The following is a 23,660-nucleotide window of genomic DNA, read 5'->3' as shown; positions in this document are numbered from 1 at the left end:
GTCATTCTGTTTTAAAAATGAGCAAAATGAAGGACAAAGTTGAAGGTTGCATGGGAAGTACAACTTCCAAGCCTCAGACATGGAAGAAAGGTCAGGTTATATGCTGCTCATCAAATGGCACAATGTGTCAGATAGAAACTTGTCATTCCTGTAAAGCTCCATTTAATTAGGTGAATATTCTTCATTTAAAGCTCAAAAACTGATATATCCAGAAGTAATCTTGCCAAGCTGCATCAGGCCCAGAAATCTTCTAATTTTTTTTTTTTTTTAATTTAGATGTGACAAAGTAAAAACGATTCAGTTTCACTTCTGCCCCAGTAATATTGCTCCTCAGTGCAAAATTACTATCAGAGAGCTTTCATGCAGCACTGATCACTTGTGGGAGGAATCACACTGGGAAAGTAGAGCTGAGCTGCTGTGTCAGAACTGCGGATCAGAGGAACTGGTTTGGCTGCTAGCTTTCTTCTCATAGCTCTCACTTTTGAGAGCTCAGTCTTCAACATTACATTTCGTTATGAAGTTACTATTCAGTAATATTACCCCCTTCAAAAATGTATAATATTACCGAGCTTGAGTATTACTGATTTTACTGACAATAAGTTAGGCTGTAGATCTCTTGAACTGTAGTATGAATTCTGAATACTTGGTAACTCCTCTTTGCCTCTCTTATGTATCAACAGGCTTTTATTTCTGCATTGATAATTTTTTTAAAAACCCAGTCCTATCAAAATGTTTCTAAATGCATTTAAACACAAGCACCACTGAATCAATGAAACAATAAAATCCCAAGATGCATGCTGTAATTTTGTATGTGAAAAAAACTGGTCCTCCCATGCTGCCTGAAATTCCTTCTTTGTTTCTCCCAGCTGACTTGTCTCACGTTCACTATCTGCTGAGCTAATCTGCTGGTGTAATGTCATTGGCTTCCATGGAGCTGTGCTGAAGGACAGGCCTGTTCTGTTAAAGCTGGGAGATATCCTGAAATAAAGCTTTAGCTTGTGACAATCAAGAACATGCTGAGTAATATGGTGGGGTCACAGAGTTTAACTGAAGTGCTGAGATGATGGTTTCAGAAAGGGAAAGGAGCAGTGTAGGAGCTGGCAGAGGTCATATCTGATACGTGAGTGGGAGCTCATTTCCAGTGGTAGCAACAATATTATATAATATTCTTTTGCTCCACAGCCATTTACTGAAATTGTTTCCTTGTATAATTTGAAGCTTTTATCTTTTTGTTGTACTGAAATTAGGGCGATCCATGCATATGTTTTCACCTGACAGAAGTTTAGCAAATCATATTTTTCCTGCAAGAAAAATTGACTCCAGCTGTCCTAATCCTGCAAGTGACCTAAGAGGCCTCCACTCTGCTTAACCCTGCACACCATGGCAGCTGCAGGAATTCACAACTGCACTTGGACGTAGAGTTTTCGCAGATCATGCCGTGTGAGCATGAAGCATCAAAACACGGTGCCTAAGTTTCATGGGGACTCTTGAAAGCCAGCATTTGTCCCCAGCTCAGCCCACCCCATCAGCTGCTGGTATAGACTTAACACCATGCCTTGCTCTTCATCCAGACAGGAAAGCATCATAGGCATGATCCACATGGATCAAGCACCCTCTGAAAGAGAATTTCATTTCTTATTGCTAATGGTGCTGCAGGTTCATGCCGATTGTGACTGAGCTAGCTTCTCACTAAGGTGAATAATGTAATACATGATCTATAATAAGATTTTTTTTTCCTGTTTTTTTTCCTTCTTAGTAAGACAAACTTCTCACATTTTTTATTTTGGTCTTGGGAAGGGGAAGGTTGATAGTCTGGCAAAGGAAAAGCAGAGCCACCAGGCTTCAAAGCATGGCAAAAGCCATCATCCAGCCTTTGCAGAAACTGTATTAATGAAGTGAAATATATAACATAGTATTGTTGTCATCAGTGCATATTTGATGGAAACACAAAATGCTCATACAGGAGAATAATTGTGGTTCAAATGCTTGTCCTGCCCACTGAAGCACCACGCATACAATAGCTCTCTGTTTCAGTCCTGACACAGTAACCTTTTATCTGTTCTAGCAGCTCCCACATGAAGAAATAGCTGGTGTATATATTTTGTAATTCTCCCTCTTTAAAAAAATCATGAAAGTAGGAACCTGTTATTTTGTGATGGGGGAAGGAGAGGCAAAACCAGATTACCAGTTCCCTTCCTACATCATCACTGTGAACCACAGTCAGTGTCTAGAGAAACTAAAGGCTGCAATACACAGTCTGAAAAATCTCGTTGAGGTTCTCTCTAGTGAGCAGCACAAGCCAATGTTTCTCATTCAGCCTGGTGTTTCAGCTGAAGTGCATGAGCCAAATTCTGCTTTCACATGAGCATGGATCTGGAGGGATTTCCCTGGGTTTGGTGGAGTCATGTCAGTGAGACCACAGCAGCACGGGCTGCAGCCTCACTCGCCGTCCCTGCTGAGGAGTGTGGGAAGCATGGTAATAGTTACTGCTCCCCTGGAGCTCCCTGCACTGAACCAGCTATTCTCTCCTTGTCATTACCCTTTCAGACTGCTCTGGCTAAATACAAGACAGATTCAACAACTAATATGGGCTCTATAAGAGACAGTGGGGAAAACCTACTTGCTGAAAGCATCATTCTTTAGTAATCACTAGGAATCACTAACTGTAAAGAAGCTGGATCCAATAAAGCTTCAAACTTAAGCAGAAACAGTTTTCCCTTTAACTCCAACTCAGGCATTTTAATTCGGGAGGCATATGAGTTTAGATGTGCCTTTCTTCGTGTAGTTCAAACCAGTACCTGCTCTCTGAAGGATAGGGATGTTTGTGTTGCTAGTGTGATGTGTCTGACTCTGCCTCAGCACAATCTTTCAAGCTCACCTCTGCCCCAAGGATTACAGATTTCACTCCAGAGATCAGGTGTTTAGGAGTGCCAGCACCTTATTTTGGGGGACATTGAAGCCCCCAGGTCTGTAACAACATCAGTCATTGCACTGCCTCTGAGTTTCTGGAAACCTGCTCTACAGTGGGTTACTGAATTAACTTACATTGATCTGACAAATGACATGTGAGGCTGTATCTGAAGACTAAGAGTTGCTGTGTTGTCTGTCATCTGCCATCTGCATGAAATGCTGGATGGGACAGAGTCTCTCCTTTCCTTCTGAAGTGCCTGTGCCAGTGTGGGAAAGCTCTCCCTGCCAGGACAGCCTTTCCTGAGACACGGCATTAGGAGATGCATTCCACCAACACTTTCACTGGGGGAAAAATTCCCACTGGGATATTCAGATGATATTAAACGTGGTTTCAATGTTTGGTTTAAGCTGAAACCACAGAATGGTGGAAAGGGAGATGGTTATGTACTTCCTGATGGATTTATTGAGTTTCCATAAAAATGACTCTATGTGACCATGTCCTTTGTTTTCTGCTTCCCTCCAGCACTGGCTGGAACCAAATCTTCAGACTTGCAAACCTGCTGGATTCCTTGTACCTCAGCCTGTTACTCTGACCAAAGAAGGCAGAAACATACCCAGTTTGCTGTTTCCACAGTCATCTTGGCTAGGAATGAAATTGAACCCAATGAACTTGGAATTTTTCACTGTAAACGAAGCAGCTTTTGTTTCACAACTCACCACTGTTTATGGCTGTTACTCAGCCAGCAGAGCAGGGCAAACCCTGCAGTCCTCAGAGGCTGCTGTGTCACCCCTCCAGCAGTTGGCCCAAACCTGCTCAGGTGCTGAGGACAGGTGGGTCCTACTGGGGGCTGGCCTGGCTCTGGGATTTAATTGGCTCACACAGCTCTCCCTGCTTGGCGTCCAGGGTGCTTTAAGCAATGCAAAGGCTGGGCTGGTCCTCCATCATCTGAAAGAAGAAAGAAGTCTATGACTCACTTCATCCATACTCTTGGCATTGAAATGGGAAAGGCTGAGTCAAAGTTCATTTGTATTTTGTCTGAAACTGTCAGAATTTGACCGGAGTTATGGCTAATATATTTTTTTTTTACTCAACTGTTCTTCTGCAGGTTCCTTCTCGGCTCTCTCTAGTGTTGCTGAGGGTGTATTGCTGCTCATCCCTTCTGCCCTGCTAAACAGACCTTGATCGTAACAGCCAGATGGAAGTTTTCACCTTACATTAACACATCGACCACTTTCAAGACTACATATAGCAAAAGCAGATGTGAACATAGACAAATATTAATCCGTTCTTCAATTGCTGATATTTGAATGGTGTTGGCTCTCATTCTGGACAGTAATACATGAGGCTTGCTAATCATATATAATTGTTGGGAGCTCTGTGCCATCAATTAACAGGAAGTTTTATGCAGCTGTCAGATGCACAAACTGAGCATTTCCTGCAGGGGAGAGATTTATTTGGTGAGAGTTTTATTATAGATTTTAGATAGAAAAAAAGGGCATTTTGGTCACTGAAAAATCAGGAAACAAACACATAATTTCCTCTGCTTTGGAGAGGATTCTCTTCTGTGCCTGTTATCTTCCCTCCCCTGCCATCCAGCTAAGTAATTCCCAAGCACAAGGCAAAACAAAACTCTGTGCCTCTCTGGTCTATCCTTGGTGAATACATGGGATGTCTTTGAAATGGCTGTAAAAGAATAATAAAACCAGAGCTTAAATATACCTCAAAGAAAGGATGGTTAATTGTCCATTAGGATCACATAACTGAGAAAAATTAAATGGTTATAAACCTCACTCTGATGTCTCTAATTTAATAAGGTTACACCAGTGTAATCCAGAAGAGCATCTCAGTGACTGCACATTGAATTAGATCTCAGCCTAATTGCACTGATGCTGGAGGAGTCACAGCATAAAGACATTTCCTTTGATTTTGCTGTAGTTATTTCTGTTGTAAGTGCTGCCAAACCAGGTCAGAGAAGGATGAGCTACGAGGAGGGGAGAAACAGCTTTGATCTCAATGCAAATAGCTTTGATACTGTGCAAAGACATATGGGGACACAGAGTATTCACCTGGCTGCAGGTATCCAACTCAGCTGCCAAAACCAAGGGACTAGACTTGAGAGGGAAAGGCACTTCAGATGGGTGTCACAACAACCTCCTGATTTTTCCAGCCCAGCCTATGTGGCATCCAAAGGAGATTTATCCCCACACTTAAGCACTTATGTTAAATGCCCAAAGCTAGGCAGTGACCTTTTCTTTTAAAAGTGTCTCAATTATTCCTGTGCAATTCAAGTCATGAAGGGCAAAAAATGCCTGGATATATAATGGCAAACATAATTCTGAGAAAATAAAGTGTACAAACATCCACCATCCATTTGGGCTCCATTCTAAGAATAGCCTTTTTTGAAGAAAAACAATGTTTCTACTCTTACATTCACAGCACATGGCGTAAAGTGAAATATATGATAATCCAAATTATTTTTTTTTTGGTGCACATTATGTTTTTAGGGTTGAATTTGATGACATTTAAGAAGCAAATAGATCCATGGAAAGTGAAATATAGTGAACATTGATGACATTTTCTTAAAGAAATAAAGTATTTCTGGAACTAAATATCTACATCTCGCATTTCAAAATTACTTCATGATAATATTTAAACCCAAGGAGAAAGACAAAAAAGAATTTAAAAGGTGAATGAAAACTAGCACAGAGTCACTGAATGGGTGACTGGTTTTGCAGCTAGGTTGGTATTTTATGCCTGAACCTGCAGATAAATTCTGTTGCCAACGCCATACGTACCATCCAGAGACTGTCTCTGGGCAGGACTATGAGACAGAACGTGTGAGGTATAATCTGAGCCTGTAGTAGGCAAGGATTTGCAATATCTGAAGTGACGAAATGAGGGGAAAATGATGTTTGATGACTTGAGGGAATGAGAATATCCACTCATGCTCTCATGCACTGCTGCGGTTGTGGATGTAATCAGCAGCTCTGTTTTCTTGCTTACAGTTTCTTCACCATCCGCTGAAGCATTTGACACCATTCCCAGCCAGCACATCACCCTCATTTCTCACAGACCTGTTTCTGTTTCTTTAGCATGGCTAATAACAGAATTATATTAAAAACCATAAAGCAGCACAGAACTAGAAGTGCCACCCGGATGATATAAGGAAGTCAATAGGGAGAAAATTGCAAGGACTGCAGTGGTGGTCCAGGTTATTTAAATCCTGAGGTTCATACTGTGCAGACAACACACTTCTTGAAACAAACTTATTCATATATTTGAACAGTTGAAGCTGACAGTCAAGTGATCTGTGTACACCAGGCTTGGATGAAAGGAAGCCTAAAGAGAACTTGTGGGAACCCATGGCCTCAGGATAGTTTATTAATAATTAAGGAGAAGTTGACATTGTGCTTTTAGCGTTTTCACATTGTGACAGCGGTAACAGCAGTGCTGCTGTCACCTGCTGTGCTGGGGAGGAGCTTGGTCTCTCTCTGAGCCTTGCATGAGGAGCTCCGCCAATCCCCAGACTGGTTTATGCCATCACCCTGTGTGAGCCTTTTGCAACTCTTTGCTATCACTTTCTCAGACTAGAAAATAAGGAATTTTTTGTTGGTATTACAACAGCCCATGGGGAATCGCAGTTCCCAAAACCAAGTTTTTTTGGCTGAGGTGGTGTCAAAACTCAGAACAAAAAGCCTTTCCCTGCTCCAGACACCCCCAGCCTCAGTGTGGGCTTAGTGACTCACTTCAGGGAGCAGGAACTTGTGACAATAGGTTTAAAATATAAACACTTAGTCAGTTTGCACACTGTGGAAGGATTTTAAGATCCACTTTGACTTCAACAAAGAGTGATGTCATTAAATGTGCTTTGCTTTCTTCTGCCATTGTGGGAAAAATCTGTATTTGGATGGAGTTTAGGTGTTCAGCACAAAGTTGTGATTTCCAACAACAGAGCATCTGTGTTGGGCTGCCCTGAAGCCATAAAGTCAAGTAAGTTTTTGAACAGGTTTGTATGGCCAGAACGCGCAAGAATAGAAAATATTTCGAGAAGGGCTGGGAAGGTGACTGCTCCACCCTTCTGTGTGTTTGCACCCAGTGTTTGTGAGCACACCCTGGACTGATTACGGGTGGCAGGGCAGGGGGAGAGGCAGGGGCAGAGCTGTTGGAGCTGGGTGAGCAGCACCTCACCCAGACCAGCTCCAGCCCCCAGGTCTCTGGGCGCCCCGGCCACCCTTCCCCAGGTAACTTGTGCTGCTGTTGTTTGTTTGGCTTTTCACAGGTTTGGCTTTTGCTCTTCCTCTGCTGCCACTTCTGTCCCTCACTTGAGTAGAGTCCTGCATGTACTCCTGTGCTAAATGATCTTGGGAGCTCCTGCAAGTGCTTGACTTCTTTTGTTTGGGCTTTAAAGTGCCTGTAAATAAATTTTCCCTTTCAGTGCACTGGATTTTTCTGCAAAAGAGCAGAAGAATAAAAAGATCACCTTGCTGACGGAATGTTTCTACCAGCCAGGTTGGGATTGTTCACCTTTTTGGCACTGTTGAACTGTTCCCTCCCTGAAAGCCCAGGGTGTGAATGTTTGATCTGTTTTGCTTTTCCCATTTGGCTACAAGGCATAGTGGCTGAAAGAACCGCATTAAAAACTGTCCCTAGAGCCTTGAGGACTGTAATTCTGCATGTCCTGGATGCACCGCCAGCTGCCAGGTTGCTATTCAGATTGTTCTTGGGTGGTTCTTGTTTGCTCTAGGTGAGTCATCTCAAGCCTTCCTTCTTCTGTCCCTTCACTACTGTCCATTTTTCCTCCTTGGCCACTGACAGTGCTCAGATGCGTTTGTCCCCTGGTTTCATCATACAAAACACGTGTCTGAGTTATCTTTTTCTGCAGGAAAGCAATTGAGTGCTGCACTTAAGAAAGGTAAGGAGACTTTCTTAATTCTGTCCTAATTTTAGTCCTTCCTTGGCTCCACATGAATCAGAGCAGGAGCTTCTGCCTTTCTAGCTGGACACTGACGTGTCCCTATGTGCATCTGTTTTCCAAGAGGCAGGAAAAAGCGATGGGCCAAAGTGGTGAGGATGGAGTCCTTGCAGCCAGTGCAGGCTGCTTTCTGCAAGAATTAATGCTTGCTAGGTCCTTCCTTTCCTCTGGAATTTATGCGAGTTTAAACTCTTTCCATAATGAAATGAGGTGCAAAGAGATCTAAGTCAATTTGATTATTTTTCTGACATTTAAGTACAACCTATAGTAAGTTTTAGTAAGGAATTAATTGTGTACTTTTTGTATTAATAACAGCTGTGACACAGGCCATTGTAATATTCCAGGTTGGTCAATATGTTAGAAAAGTCAAGCTTATCTTGACGTAGAATTTGTTGTCATTTTCTCTTGTCATTTTCAAAGCTTTTACCACTCTGCCAAGACCAAAACAGTGATTTTTGAGAGTGAGAGAAAAATGGGAATTTTACCAAGCTTTGAGCTCATGCTCAGGGCACATTACAGTTCATACAAAGTTTTTTAGACATCTAAAAAAAAATACAGCTTTTCTTTTGGATTATTTTCTGCATTACAATAGAAGCGGTGAAGCATAATTTGGGAAAGGAACTGTTTCAGAGCTGTGTCTGATCTGGAGGCTGGTAGTTCATGTTCCTTTTTAAACTAGTCAGGCTGCATTCCAGCTGGTCTGAATGAGACTCTGCGAGGCTAATATCCTTGAAAAATAATTAAAAAATCTGTATCTAGAAAGGAAACCTAAGGATGAGAATGAGCTTACTCCAGTTCCTCTTGACTTCTAAACATTTTCCTCTCATTTTAAAAGTGTTCTTGCATCAGCATGATCTCTTTTCCCCTCAATCTCCCAGAATTGTCTTGCCCCGGTAAATGTCAAATCTTCTCTCATAAAACAGACGTCTTGCCAGCAACATCTCCCAGGTCTGATGGAGGTTTGCTCTCTACTCACAGCTTACTACAGGAACCAGCTTTGTGCTTTTCAGAGGTAGAACAAAGAGCACAAACAGATCCTGACTGGTTGTTGTACTGCTAATTAATAACCGAGACAACAAAAATACACAATGAGGAGACCAAGTCAGCGTCCCAAGAGATAGTAGATGGTTCACAGCTGGACAGAGGTCCTCAGTGGGTGACAGTGTCTGATTCTGCCCACTAGGAACATGCACACGGCCAGATCCTGAGAGCTCCCAAAGAGTCACGGTTCCAGGCAAGTCACTGCACACTAGGAGTCCTCAGCATGTTTTGAAAATCCATTTGTTCATGTGAGGATTTCAGCTGGGTGCCCAAATGGGGCTCAGTGCTGAGCTTTTGGCAGCCCACATTCAAAAGGGTGGTCTTTGGAAATGCATTGGTGAAAAAAGACGCCAGATGAGAGCCTTGTGGGAGCCCCTTTTCAGAAAACCTCTTTGGCTCCAAGCTTCATAATTTTGATAATTTTAGCTTCGCGAGGAGGTTGTTTCAGATGAAAGGTAAGTGGATTTGTTCATATGAACCAGAGGTCTGAGCTCTTTGAGAAAAACTTTTCCACTCTGTGTTAATGGCAGAGCTGGAGCTGCTTGGTTTTACACCTCTAGAGCCACATCTGAGTGCAATCTGATGCAACAGTCTTTACAGCAGCAGCTTCCACATGCATTGGCAGAAGCAAATAGCTGTGACATTACTTGCTTGGCAACTTGAAACTCTGCCAGTTTGATACCATTTTGTATATTATCACTTCTGCTGATGCTCAGTTTTGTCTATAGGTGGCAGTGACCTCTCATTTTTTCTTTAAAATAGGATGGATGCATGCATACATACATATGTATCTTCCTAATTTTATTGAAGGATCTGGGCTACTTGTAAAATCTGTGAGCCTGTGCTGTTGTCTGAGCTCTGTCCCCAGAGGAATGGCCACAGATTTGTCACCTTTCTTCAGAAACCACTTTGCCCCAGAGCATGCCAAGTGTGCAGTTGTAATAGCACTCATATAATCCAATACAATCAATTACTGCTGCAAGAAGGGAAAAAGTCTGAAAATATATTATATGTGTGCATGGTGGAGAACTTAATTTGGTGTTTTGGGATCATATTCCCGAGAGGGTTGTGTAGCAGGTTTGTCCCATTTTTAGCAAAAATAGCCTGCTTTTGTCCAGCTTTCTCTGAGAGAGGGTTCTGGTGAGTGAAAATCTTTTAAAATTCCACATGACCACCGTGTGTATTTTATTTCTGTGAGAATTATAAACTTCATTGCAGAGAATGGGTAATCTCTCGTAGAGGAAAACATGCCAGAGATCAGAGCCTGTGACCTCTGCTCTGTAACAATCAAAGATAACTTACCTGACATGAGTAGAGCTGCATCAACAGGAAACTGGAAAAATGGAATAACTGAGAAAAAAGCTACAAATCATTGTCAAAATAAAACTTTTTTTTTTTTTTAAAAAAAGGTATTTTCTTCTCTCACTCCCTGCAAATATGTACTTATTTTACAGCACATGTAGAAAAGGAAACATGTAACCTTCAAATATTCCATCCTCTGCTTAAGTTGTCTCCTGGCATAAACCAGGTGGCCTTGTGAATGGAAAACAAAAGTATATCCTCCAGATTCAACCAGATACTAAATTTACCATCAAGACTAAGCAGTAGGATTTGAATCTTATTTTCTTCTCTTCTGATAGGATAATGCTCAAAGTTGCTAGGAAACAGAATTACATAGCAAGGACAAGAGGCCATTGTACATCCATGGGGAAATGTTGGCTGTTTTCCACCATAAATCAGAAGTTCTGATTTGTAGTGGAAATATCAGCTGAGAAGACAAAATCCCTTTACAATAACTGTGCACTCTGAAATCAAGGCTCAGTCCTACAGCCACTAGTTAGGCAGCGTACAAGCAGTTCATGTATCAGCATCAGTGGCATTAAGCAGAGAACAATAACCACCACTGGAGAGAGGCCCAGCTTGGATTCACATCAGCTAGGATGCGGCATGAAATAAAAGCCAGACCTGGGCTATTTTTGTAAAGCAAAGGTTTGTAGATTGGTGTGAGGAAGAAACCACAACACACCTGAGCTCTGTAAACAGTAACTGGAAGCAGACACTTGGGGCTGTGGGCTGGAAGGAGAGCAGCCAGTTGTTGCATTCGAATTCTACTGAACATCATTTATCAAAACTCTTCTTTGCCTTCTTTTCTCTGGTATCCAAGAGTTGTTTAATTAAAACACTGAAGAAGTTGCTCTCATCCGTATGTCTGCAGCTTCACTGATTCATACAGGCATAAACTGAAGCAATAATCAAACAGAAGAACACCCGGTATCTATGGTGTCTGTGCAGGACATCCAGCAGGATGAACACTGAAGCTGGAGCTGGCTCCAGCCCTCTGCCTTCCTCTCTTTGGAGACCTTTCTCCTTCAAGGTGTGGCTCAGGATACTTTCTCCTTATTGTTTGGTTTTGTAGCTTTAGCAATATATATACACACATATATCCTGAGCCAAAGTCAATAGGAACCTTCCTCTTGATTTCAGTCTGGTCTACCCTTCAACTGTTTTGCCGGTAGTGCGTTTGGCCCCAAAGAATTTACAGTCCTAAAATACAGCAAGCTCAGAGGGTACATAAATGTATTTTAAATTAAAGGGTAAAGAAAAATAAAGAACAAAACAAAAGGCCCATCAGGTTTCTGTCTACTTGCATATGAGAGGCTAAAACTGAATTAAACACACTGTTCCTAAAACAAAGTTTAAAGAAATCAGAACAGTTTCACCAAGTGTTGAATTATCTAATAGATTAGTAACTAGCTAAGATTATACCTGGATCGTAGTCAGAGCAGGGACACCAGTGGACATGAACACAAGGAAGCCATTTTAAACTGACTAGCTTGGGTATCAGTGGTGCTGCACCTCTGACAACACAAGATGCTCCATCAACACCTCCAGGATCACAGGAGAATGTTCGTGTTGTCTCTGACTTGCTGCAACTACAATCTTGGCAGTGAAGCTAGGGAAGGAAACATAGCTCAGTTACTTCTGTGAGCTGCAATCAACTGGTGGAGCTGCCTAGAGCAGGCCAAATACTTCCACAGCCACAGGCAGGAATTTTCCCCAGGGGATTTGTTATACATCACTTCAGGACATACAGGGCCTAATTTTCAATGTTTATGTGTGTGATGTCTTTACGTGCTGCCTCTTTTCTCTTCTCTTTCTTTAAATGGAAACAAAACAAAAATAGAGAACCCCACCAAGCTGCTGTAGTTTATTAATCTATTTTTGGTCTTTTTCACTTAATCCTGCTGCTAACTCCATGTTACTGTCTACCAAGTCCTAAGGAATGATGCAGGTGTGATTGCATCCAGCTTTCCTCAACAAACAAGAGTAGGCTGGACCATTTTCAGTGAGCACCTGTGAGTCCCAGTGCTTGACTGGGTTTGAGTAAAACTGGTTGGTGCAGATTGATGACAAGAGCAGGTGCCTCTAGGAAAGAGATTATTAGGAATTTGAACAGACTGTCAAAGTCTGTCACCATTGGCTGTCTTTTAATTTGAATTAATCAGTAAAATCATATTAATGAGAAGAAAGGGTTATTTGGATTTTTTTTTACTCCACTTTACAGGAGCTATGGGGAACACAATGAGCACTCCAGAGGAAGGTGAAGAAGACAATGCATGTACAGTGAAGAGCTATCAGGTAAGCAAGAGCTGCCCACTTTCCTCTTCCCTGCCTGTTTAATATTGCGATTTTCCACTCCCATGATGATCCAGTCCTAAGAACTGTATTATTTCCTACTTCAGGCTCTATCTGAATGTCCTGACAGTATTAAAAATGGATCTGTTGCATTTGTTCAGACTCATTCTCCTGCAACGAGCAATGAAGGTATGTACTGGGAAAGGGTGGCTTATCTGCTCTTCTTTTGTCATCAAGCAGGCAGAGAGAAGTTTATACAGGAGCAGCAATGAACATTGGTGCATGGTCTCAAATTAAAAGATGAGCCCCTATTTCAGCTTTCACTTGTGAGTCAGTGCATATGGATTTTCAGACACTTGGAAGTTTAAAGATAACAAAGAATAAAATAGGAAAAAGTCTCCAAAATCCTCTGAACGCTGTTTGTTTAATTGTTCTAAGAATTAGGTTCTGCATCTGGTCCACAAAAAGTACTCTTATAGACTGCGTATTTTGGTTGGTGTGAAGTGTTGCAGGGCAGGAGTGGTTTGCCACAGGTCCCTTGCAGGTTGCTGCACAAACCTCAGAGTGTCCTGTGATAAACTCTCTCTGCGTGGGCTCTGGGGGAAATAGTGCCTCTGACAAGCCTTGGAGGAATCATTGCTTCAAGGAGCACAAATTTGGGCTCTTGAGAGGGGCATAACTCAGCAGCAGCACCAATGCAAGAATTAGTGGCTCGTTAATGAGTTTTTGTGTTCATAGGGGATGCAATGAAATGTTTTGGGGATGGAGTAAGAGAGCAGTTTGTGTATTAGAAGGGAGAGCAAGTTGTCTTTAAATAATGTCATGGTATTTCTGCGACTAGCAGAGAGTTACTAGGTGATGTTGTTGTGTTCAGATGACCGACAGAAATATCCACTGTTGTGGAAACTGATAGTTGAAAGGGAATGTAGGAGACTATTAAATAACCCCAAACAAACACACAAAACCAAAACAGAAAGCAAGGGGACTGAATGCATTGAACAAAGAAAACTTGTACAAGTTAGCAACTAAATCTGTCAAGCTTTACAATATACCCCAGCTACTGCAGAGGAGTAACTTTTGTGAGGCAAATGTTTGTGCTGTTGATCAGGCTGCTTTGCTTTGCCAAGCCCATTCTCTGGGTACAGTGGGCACATCACTGGGACTATACAGAAACTGGGCTCTTGTATAGAGAGCCATTATAAATTTCTGTCTATAAAATAAATCAACAATGTGCCCTAGACTTAAGGGTCTGTTCCCAAATTGCCTGATAATACCTAAAGATAGGCAGGCTAGAATAGTACAAAGTTTTGCAGAAATGGAGTATCTTGGCATGGGTAGAGGAAGTGAGGCAGTAATAGGTCAGGACAATGACTATTGTATTGCTCCAGGTAATGTTGATCTGCTTACCAATGAGCTCAGCCAGTCTCAGCTGATTTCAGCTTTGTTAAGGAGCTTGAGGAAGGTGTTTGGAGCATAGCTGAGGTTGGCACAGGAGGAGTTCTCACTACTGATCTGGCACTTCAGCTACCTGACTCTGAGGGCTGCTTACCAAGTGCCCCAGATTGTGACAGTATTGACTGTAGGAAAGGGTGATAGAATCTTGCAAGCCCAAAATAAATGTTTAAGTGTAAACTGTTTAAAGCCCAGAGTAATGTTGTATTAAGGTGACAAAGGGAAAAAGAAAGGACTAGGAAACCATTTTGGAGAGACTTCTTTTGCTGACTGTAATAAAAGACGTCCTTTTGAAACATTCTGCATGCAGTCAGCCTTCTGGGGGTGTTTTGAGCAGTTTAATGTTAATAAAAGAAAATTTTGCAAAATTCTTTCTGAGAAAAAATGAAATTAAAAATAGAATAAAACCCAAATCCTAGCTACATGTTCTCATCCACAAGACTGTAAAGTCTTAGAAACCACGTCTGCATTTTTTTTTTTGGTGAAACCATATTTCTGATATTTTCAGTAGCACTTTCAAGAAATTATAAGATAGAAATGTGAGCACCTTTTTGTTCATCTAAACATTTCCATCTTGTGCTCTGATTTCTGGTTCTGTGTTCTTTAGTAGGTGCATTGCTTTGACTTAAAGATATCCAACAATTATTTCTTAACAATGAAATATGTATAAGGATTAGGGATTTTTATTTTCTGTCCTGTTTATCATTTAGAAAAAGTGATAGGCTGGGAAAAGTACTGTACGGTGGTAGGCTTTATACCTGCAGTGATGTTGTTGTTATTGTCTCCGGACCTCAGGTTTTGCATTGAAATGCCACTTGTAGTCCTCAGCTGGGCTTCAATGGTACCTCTCATATATAGAAACCTACCTTGCTCTCATTTTAGAGGTAGTAGACCTTCTTGAAGAGTGTGGAGTATGTCTAATCTGCAGTGATAATTTCATAAACAAAATATAACTGTGTCAACTGCCTGTGTTTGAATTCTGGAGAATTTAGGGTATAGGAGAGAAATGAATAGAGCTTGATAAGTGACAGCTGGGAATGTAGCATGGCTGACAACATTATTATGAGGAGGTCAGTCCTATTTATCAGAATTTAGTCTGTCACAAGACTGATGTTGTAACCCTGACGGCCTCTCTCTTGTTAGTTATAGAATTTATTAGATATTATTCAACTACTGCCAAGGCAGCAAAAGCATGGTGGAGGAGTGAGGGCTTGTTTCTCTTTCTCTGTACACTAATAAAATAAAATCAATATGCCCCCAGTTTGTGTAGACTGAGTGTTAGTGTAGAAGTTGAATATTGGTGAGGGTATGCGTGAATGATTACTCAGTAAGTGAATCCCACTTCAGACCTATTTGTGTGGTGTTTGTGGCAAGACAGCAGCCAGGTTTTCAAGGGATCACACTAGCAGCAGGCTGGGCCCTGGGCTCCCCATGAAAGGTGCCTGTCAGCACCCCAGCCCCGCCTCCAGTGTTGACATCTTGAAAACCTGGTGTGAAGTACATGGCGTGAGCATTTAGATGTTGTCTCCACGTAGTTTTGAAAAGTTGTCTCCACATATTCATGGGTGATTGCTCTCATCACCAGACATGTCCTCTCCTCACCTTTCAGCACCTCATTAATTTCTCCTTCCACCTCTTGCTAGCTTTGGAGCTTTTTTGAGCAGCATTCAGGCAGCATTTATTTGGAGCAGTGCTGCTTCAGTTTACATCTCTGCAGATTCAGCCATGTTAATTTTACCAGTGTTTTCCTTGCATTGGATTTCATTCTGTTTTCAAAATACAATAAAACCCAACAATTCTCTTCAATCTCTGTAAGGGAAGAAAATATTATTTTATTGTTCATTGTTAAGAGAACCCTCTCAGCCTGTTATACCCAGTTGAAATATCTAAGCCTAGACAAAAATAATCAAAAACTGGTATGGTAATATGTGGATGGTACTGATTACAATTTAGAATCTCTGTACCATGGCTAATTTCCTAATGCCATCTAGTTTTAATGAGTCACTTTAAATGGTGACCTACTAGAGGAATAAAAAAAGCCTGTAGCTGTGTGTTTCTGCTAGTGTAAACCAGCAGTTCTGGGAAGTAAATAAAAGCCAGATGATCAGACTGTCTGAAGACCTAGAAAGTAAGTGTACATTTTACTCTTAATATATAAAATGAAGCATATGGCATTGTTTAACTTAAATGGATTACCTAATTAATGTAATTACTAAATCAGTTTAAGTAGCAAGTTGAAAAATTGTACTGCCCTGTTGTATTTTAACTTTATTAATGTTTAAAAAGCAGTAAGAAACATTAACTACTTAGATACCACTGAAATCTCACTGGTTTGTGTTATGTAATCAAGGTCTTGGTGAAATAAAAGTGCAACTGCTGTTTGGAGATAGAAGTTATCCCTATAGAAAATGTAGTTGATAGTATTTCTAAAATGAAATAATACAAGTAATAGTGCTGTGATCTATTTTATGACCATGAAGTGAGTACTTCTGGAGAAGACAAAAGAGTTGCAAAAAAAGGAAGTGAAGCTAGAGGGTTTTATTAATAGTGTTAGATGTATGTTTGTGGTCTTTGTCTTGTTAGTTTGCATTTCTGTGATTGCCAGTGATCTGACCATGTGCTGTGCATTAAATGGTATAGCTGATAAACGAGTCTATGAAATCTATATCTGCTAATATAAGGGGAAAAAAGAATCCAGAGAGTTAACTTAATATGACCAGAGGAAGTAATGTTATTTGGAAGTCCCTCGTCACCATCTGCTTCACATCTGGACAAGCAGATTGGTGACTGTTTCCCTACCTTTGCTGCTTCTGCTCAAACAGGCTGACAGATGTGGGGACTTTGGGATTCTTTCCATGACTTGCCTTTCCTGCCCATATTGCTTATCAGGGCTGCAGACATTGCCCAGAGTGCTAGCATTCACCTTCTCCTCCTGTAATGCAGCTTAAATGGTGGTGGTGTCCTTACTGCTGCTTCACAGCATGGTGCCTTGCAAGCAAAAGGGCAGGAGATTTGACCTTGCCTTTTCCTGATGTTTTGTGTTGGCATGTTTGAGCTTTAACATAAGTTCTTCCTGGACAACAGGTAAAGGGAAGAAGGACAGAACTAAGAGCTGTTTATCTCTGAGATTCACACTACGTAGAGCTTTTGTTTGTATTTGGGTGGCAATTACATGCAGATCAAAACAATGACCCACTCATAAAAAGAGAGATTACACAAGGAACAGAAGTTCAGTTAAGATGAAACTCCTTTGTTCCAGAGAATAAATCTGATTTGGCAAGTTCTGCTACTAGTCAGTGTCTAACAGAAATGGGTGTATTGCAATAGCTGTATGTACCTGCAAGGTGTGAAACATCATGTGGTTTAGTTATTTTTTTCAAAGAATGATCATTACTCTTCTTGCTGCTAGCTTCTCTACCCCTGTTTCCATTAATTTCAGTAAACCTCTTAGGGAAATTATGATGTTAGTTAATTTAGTGAAATAAAATTATTTTCATAGCATAAATGTACTATCAACTTATTTCCATGGAATAGTTTAGCAAGATTGCAAAAGAATATTATTAGTTTTTCTCCTTCTTCAAGAACAGGGGGAAAAGTCTTATTTGGAATTCTGGAACGTTTCTGAAAATTCAGTCATTTAGTCTTGTCACAACAGGTTTTGGGGACCTCCCACACAAACACAAGGTATACTTGGAGATCCAAAAATTCTACATCTACTATAACGTTGTGATACCAACTCCGTTCTGAATAACAGAAAAAAAAATTCACCAAGGCAACATCTATAAAAATACATCATAAATGTAAATTAGAAAAAATCACCTTTTGTTGTTAGGTATTTAGATTTTTAAGCCCGGTGTTTGCTACAATAATTCGTTCAGGGCTATTATAATCCTTTGTTTTGCTGTACAGTGATGGACTTCTTAATGCCCAATGTTGTCTTGTAGCCATTAATGGTTCCTTCATGGCCATTAAAATCCATTGTCTCCATGATTATTTGAACTCCAGGGAACAAGATAAAGCTGTCCTAGTATAATTACATTGCAAAGTAAAATATCTATTTGCAACTGGCTTGTACTCAAAGTAATCAGAGACACTAAAACTGTATTTAGACCTTGCCAGTTCAAGTTTTTCCTCATTCAACAGCTAAAAATTGCTTGCACTGTGAAAAAGTCATTAGGAAAAATGGCAGTTGAGATCCTGCCAATGTAAGACATGGTGGACCTTATTTTATATCTTCTCTCTGTGTAAGTATTAGCCATGAGGATGCATGTAACTGCTGCAAGCAGTCCAGCAATCACAGGCTAAGGAAAAGGAGTATGTTTTAGAAAATATCTGAAGGATTTAACCTTGGCAAACTGAGCATCAAAAATAGATGCCTACCTGGTACATGGCTTAGGCTGCTGCCATGAATAAAAAAAGCAAACTAACCTTCAGAGAAAATCAGGCTATAGTGGAGGGAGGGGGAAGGCAATTTGGGAGTGCAGGACAAAATTCCTTCTGGTCCCACCTGAGGGAACTTTTGACTGCCATCTGCTACATGCAGCAGGCTGAAATCTGGTTATATTCCCACTGACTAGCAATAGCAAATCAGCTGACAAAAGCGCAAGCAGCCTTTTTGTGTATGTCAGACTAGTGGCTCTGAATTTCCTTTCCAGTCAGTCGCATCCTCAACGTTCTTGCTCACATCTGCTGTTCCCTCTGGTCAAGTGCTGTGTCTTGGTCCCAAACACATGTGGAATAGGTGTTCTGCTGCAGGCACTCTGCACTGTAGCTTTATGAGCTCTGCTGCCTGCTTGTGGAGTTCTGGATACATTAGGTCCCATAATGAACAGAAATTATTCCACACCTCTATGGTCAGGTTTGCAGCTTGCGTGGTCAGCTGTGGCCTGTACTCATCTTAAGGCTTTGTCGATTCTAATATTTTATCTGCTGGCTCTATTAAAACCTAAGCACTCACTTTTTAAATCTCAGTGCTAATTCTACAGGCTTGGTCCAATTCTATGTCAGCAAACATAGTGCTGTTCTTCACCCTCAACCTATGGGAGAGCTTAAAATGCTAATGTCAAGGATACAAAAGGAAGAGGGAAGAAAGTCTGTCAGCAATTACTTCTGAGCAGGGAAATGGTATTGACTTCAAGTTGCACTAACAGTTACTCTTCTCCCTGCAGTTTTTCTTATGAGTTAAAGAAAAAATATCAATCTAATCTAGCAAGCTTCAGGAAAAAAAATAAATCCCTATTTTGAGTGTGTTCTTAGAGAAGAGGGACTTTGTACAACTATAATATTGCCTTTCAACATATCTTAAAGAAGTGAAGGGAAAAGGACAAATCTTCTGTGCTGTGACTGTCTTTTGTTAAATACTTGAAAGGAAAATGCCTGTGTAGTAGTAGCGTGAAATGCAATCCCACAGCAGTGCTGTAAATTGTATATTGATTTTAGTTGCAGAGCAGGCAGTTATTAATCTCAGAGTGTGCACCTTCGATCTACTTGCAGACTGGGTCTAGAATCTGGGAAGTTTTGCTTCTATTTCTAGTTCAGCCTCTGTATTGTGGGATAATTTTGGAAAGAATGGTAGTTCTGTCCCTCTTTAAAAACAAAAATTATGTACTTTTCATCCAAATGCTGCACTTTCAAAGCCTTTCTTCAGTTTGCTGTGGATATGGCATGAATCAGACTCACCCACCACGGTAGAGTCTCCTCCCTGGTGGTGGGATCTGCTTTGCCTGGTGTCGGAGCAGACTTGCCCTGAAACAGTTTGAACTGTTTTGACACAAGAGACATGCTGCAGAGCTCATGCTGGTGACATTTTCCAGGTCTTTTATTCCTTCCATGATAATTAGAGATAAAAGGAGCTCGGTAGGTTTGTGAGCTACTCTTTCTTTGTTTGGTTTTCTTAATGATGAGCTTATATCGCTATTTTTACACTAAGGAAAATTTTCCTGTGTTTAATTTATCTGTTACATAAAGCAGAAGTTCAGCAGCTATTACAATTATTTTCCAATGGATGTAGTTTCTGGTTTCTTTAGCTGGGGAAGGGTTTGCTTTTTGCTTTCTTCCCAAGTTTCCAACTATAATTAGAAGTTAGTGCTTCCTTTTCTTATAGCCCTCCAATACAGGAGTTTTGGGAAACTATAACTGGTATTTAGTGGCCCTGACTGAATAGCTTAACAGGTTGTTCAGCAGCAAGTTATTTGCAACTTTTCTTTGCATGTTGGTATGTTGAAATTGGTGTTCATAAAATACAGCAGAAGACTATTACTGGCAAAGGATTCTTCCCAGTGTGACTTATTTCCTTACAAGAATAGTAACACATAGAATCCAGGAAAAGACATTTTCTCTATTAGAGCACACACAAAGAAGTGAAAAATGTGTTTAACTGGACAGAACAGGTTGTACTGGGGCACTCTGGCCCTTCTGCATGCTTGTTTGTGCTTAAAACACAATAAGAAAGCAAACATCAGAGTAAAAATGTTAGACATAGAGAAGATAGGAGCCAGCTCCCCAGCAGTTGGTAAAATGCTGGCTGCAGTTGTGAATCCTGCCACCACAGCCCTAACTCTGTCACTGAAGAGCTGTACTGCGGAAGAGGGGTGTTTTAGTCAGGTTTTATCAGTTTCTGGGGGGTTTATTTCTGTTACAGCAAATCGTGAAGGGCATAATATTGACTAGACTATTACAATTATAATTTGAAATAATTTCAATTCTACACTGAAACTGACAATTTTAAAATCGTAATTTGGCAAGTCAGTTTGAGACTGTCAGATTTTCACAGTTATAATTAAGTTATTCTAAATTCATCCTTGAAATCTGTGGTGATGATTGACAGGGAAATGAGATGTATCTCCTAGTCAGAGTGAGGAAGAGAAGCGCAAGCTGAGAGGAAGCTGTGAGGTTTACCTCTCGACAAGCCTCCTCTTGTTCACTGGGGTTTCACACCACAGAATCTACGATTGTCTCCCACCAGCAAAACAGATACAAGAAAGATTTTTTTTTTTTCTCCTTTTGTCTTATGTACAGCAGGAGCCTTCTTCTCCTCTAGAGTTTTTTCACCTCAGCTGTATTATCAATGTGCCATTGTAATACAAAATCATAAAATATACTTTTAAGATGAAAGACTTTTCAAATGTAAACTGTGATGGCCCCATGTGCTCACAAGGGGGAATTATTTGTGAGAATTTGGGGGGGGAGGTGGAAATGTGATTAAGAACCATAATGTTTGTGGGTAAAAAGAGTCAGAAACAAGGATAAGAAGCCTAGCTCGGATGTGTTTTTTAAGCATCCAAATCAGGCTCAAACTAACCTACAGATAATAGAGAAGAGGTGTAAGTTGAAAATGCACGATGGGGAGCAGGCAGCAAGGCAAGGAGCAAGGCTGGAAAAATGAATGAAATAAGTTATGACTGCAGAGCCCTGTGGGGAGTTCAGCAAGCCAGGAAACAAAAACAGCACTTGCAGAGTTCATTCTTTTTTTTTTTCCTATTTAGCTTTGAGAGAGTAAAGAGCAATATATTAATATATAACTATATCGAGTTTTATTAATTTATTTTGTGTATCATTTGTTTAATTTTAATTGGAAAGTAAAATATCCTCAGCATGTCCGCTGGGGTAAGTAGTCAAAAACCTGGGCTGCTGGTGGAGTTTGGCAGCTGAGAGACGGCTGTGGAGAACATAACATTTGCACTGACTTGGATGAGGAATGACAGGAAGGAAAAATCAGACGGGCACATCTGATGGGTGAGCAGCAGCTTGTATTTAGTATGGGAATACAACAGGGTCTCTAATCAAGCTGCACTCTGTGTGGCCATCTCCAAGGCTCCGTGTTTCAGAATTAGTTTATTAAAGAGCGAGGTCGCCACAATTAATTGTACAACAGTATAACTTCTTTGCTGTGCTGGATAATTACTGTTTTATGCCTCTGTTTGCAGTGGATGCAAAGGCAAGTGTTGCACGGGATAATGTGGCCGTTTCTTCCCCAAAGACAATGGAGCAGAGCCCGGGTGCCGAGGCGGGCGGGCAGAGCCTCGGGAGCGCTGCCAGGAGAGCTCTGCCATCTGCCAGGGCCCGCTCTGTCTTTGCCTTCGCATGGGCTGTACCAGGGCGTACCGGAGACCCAGCTACGGATTCATCGCTTGCATCGGCGAAACTTGATGTCAGCTCAGAGGCGCCCGACGCGAACAAAGCAGCGAGTGAGAGCCCGGAGGTTCCCGCGGCAGCTGCGCCGGAGGAAGGAGCACATAAAAACCTGAGCCGGGCCCCTCCGGCCGCAGCGCCCCGTGGCAGCGCCCTCACGGCACCAGCGACACCTGAGGGAGAGGATGCGGCCACCTCGAAGCCAAAACAAGTAACCTTCTTTGACAGGATCTTCAAACTGGAGAAGGGGAGCGAAGGGAGGAAAGCACAAACTGATAGCCAAGAGGAAAGGCGGGCTTCCGAGCTTCCCGACGGGAGCATCCCAGTGAAAGAGGCTGCTGGATTACAGACCACATCAAACAGTGTCCCACAGGGGAAGGCAAGTGCTTGAGTAGGAATATCCATTTCACTAATGAAACTGCCTAGGAATATTAATAGCATGGGACAACTTGATGTCATGATGGTTGTGTGAATGAATCGGTGTCGTTCTTAAAATTATTGCAGGTTACCCCCTGCAGAGATGGCTGGATGGAGGTAGGGGAGAAGAACCTGTGCTGGAGTGGTGAAAGCTCTGACGCTGGCCTCATGGCTCGATTCTGGCATCTGACCTCAAGTTTAAATTCATTTGCATTTCTCTGAAAGGTTTGGGCAAGACAGATGTCTTCACGATCCAATTGCCAGGATGGGGAACAGCAGCCAGCTGCGAATGAAAGCAAAAATTCCTGAAAGTAAAATTGGTTTTTATGCTTTAGGAGCTTGGAGTTTGACACTGGATGGTTTTAAAGAAGCTCGTTAGTATGTTTTGTGCAATTCTTAAAATAGTCTTCTTGAGCAGGTTGTTGCATACCCTACAAGCAGAATAAGGAATGCTGTGCAGTCTATGCAGTAGCAATTTGTGCTTTTAGCTACTGTGATTTTTTTATTAGTCCAGGAAACATGGTCCCTTACAATTGATTTTACAGGATCAGAATGCAATATAAGAAATTAAATAACGTACCTGAAAGAGCACACTAATCAAAGAAAGGAGCTGAGAACAGACATGAGTTCAGATTTTACACTTCCTGCAAAGTTTGATATCAGCAAATGCAGGATTAAATTTTTAGTGATTAACTACTGAAAAAGTTCATCCCCTGGATGAGGGTAAGTGGCATAACTTTTATTAGTTCCAGTGGAGAGGTGCCAGTATACATAAATTGGTGATCTATCTGAAATCCTGCCTGACATCAGGAATGGGGGGGGAGAAATTAGCAGCACAGCCTCCTCATCACAATCTGTGTAAAGGTCATTTTGATAGTAACTACTTCTGTTGGCCTCATTCAGGCTTACAGATAAAACTCTTGTACGATCACTAATGCTTTGACTAGTGTTGAACGGTTCACAGGATGCTCACTGCCTGCACTGACAACACTACAGGTTGTCCCCAAAAGTCTCTTTAATATATGTTCTCCTACCTTGTTGTCTCTCTTATGCCTTCTCAAATCACACTTCTTGTATAAACTTATAAATTGTAGTATTTTC

General features: G+C 41.3%; 1 protein-coding gene across 1 annotated transcript in view; it reads left to right on the top strand.

The window, feature by feature from the left end:
- Positions 1-12,494: 12,494 nt before the first annotated feature.
- The window catches only part of BCAS1 (breast carcinoma amplified sequence 1), a gene marked incomplete at its 3' end in the record, with an annotated part of 32,298 nt that continues 21,132 nt past the window's right edge, over positions 12,495-23,660 (top strand). Inside the window, exons 1-3 of the mRNA XM_008945768.1 lie at positions 12,495-12,563; positions 12,668-12,749; positions 21,938-22,521. Coding sequence (XP_008944016.1) covers positions 12,495-12,563; positions 12,668-12,749; positions 21,938-22,521 — 735 coding nt within the window. The remainder of the gene's footprint in view (positions 12,564-12,667; positions 12,750-21,937; positions 22,522-23,660) is intronic.

Source organism: Merops nubicus, unplaced genomic scaffold, assembly GCF_000691845.1.
Source record: "Merops nubicus isolate BGI_N331 unplaced genomic scaffold, ASM69184v1 scaffold12150, whole genome shotgun sequence".
Classification (NCBI taxonomy): Eukaryota; Metazoa; Chordata; class Aves; order Coraciiformes; family Meropidae; genus Merops; species Merops nubicus.
The sequence above is the reverse complement of the archived record's forward strand: the minus strand, read 5'-3'. Positions and strand labels throughout refer to the sequence as shown.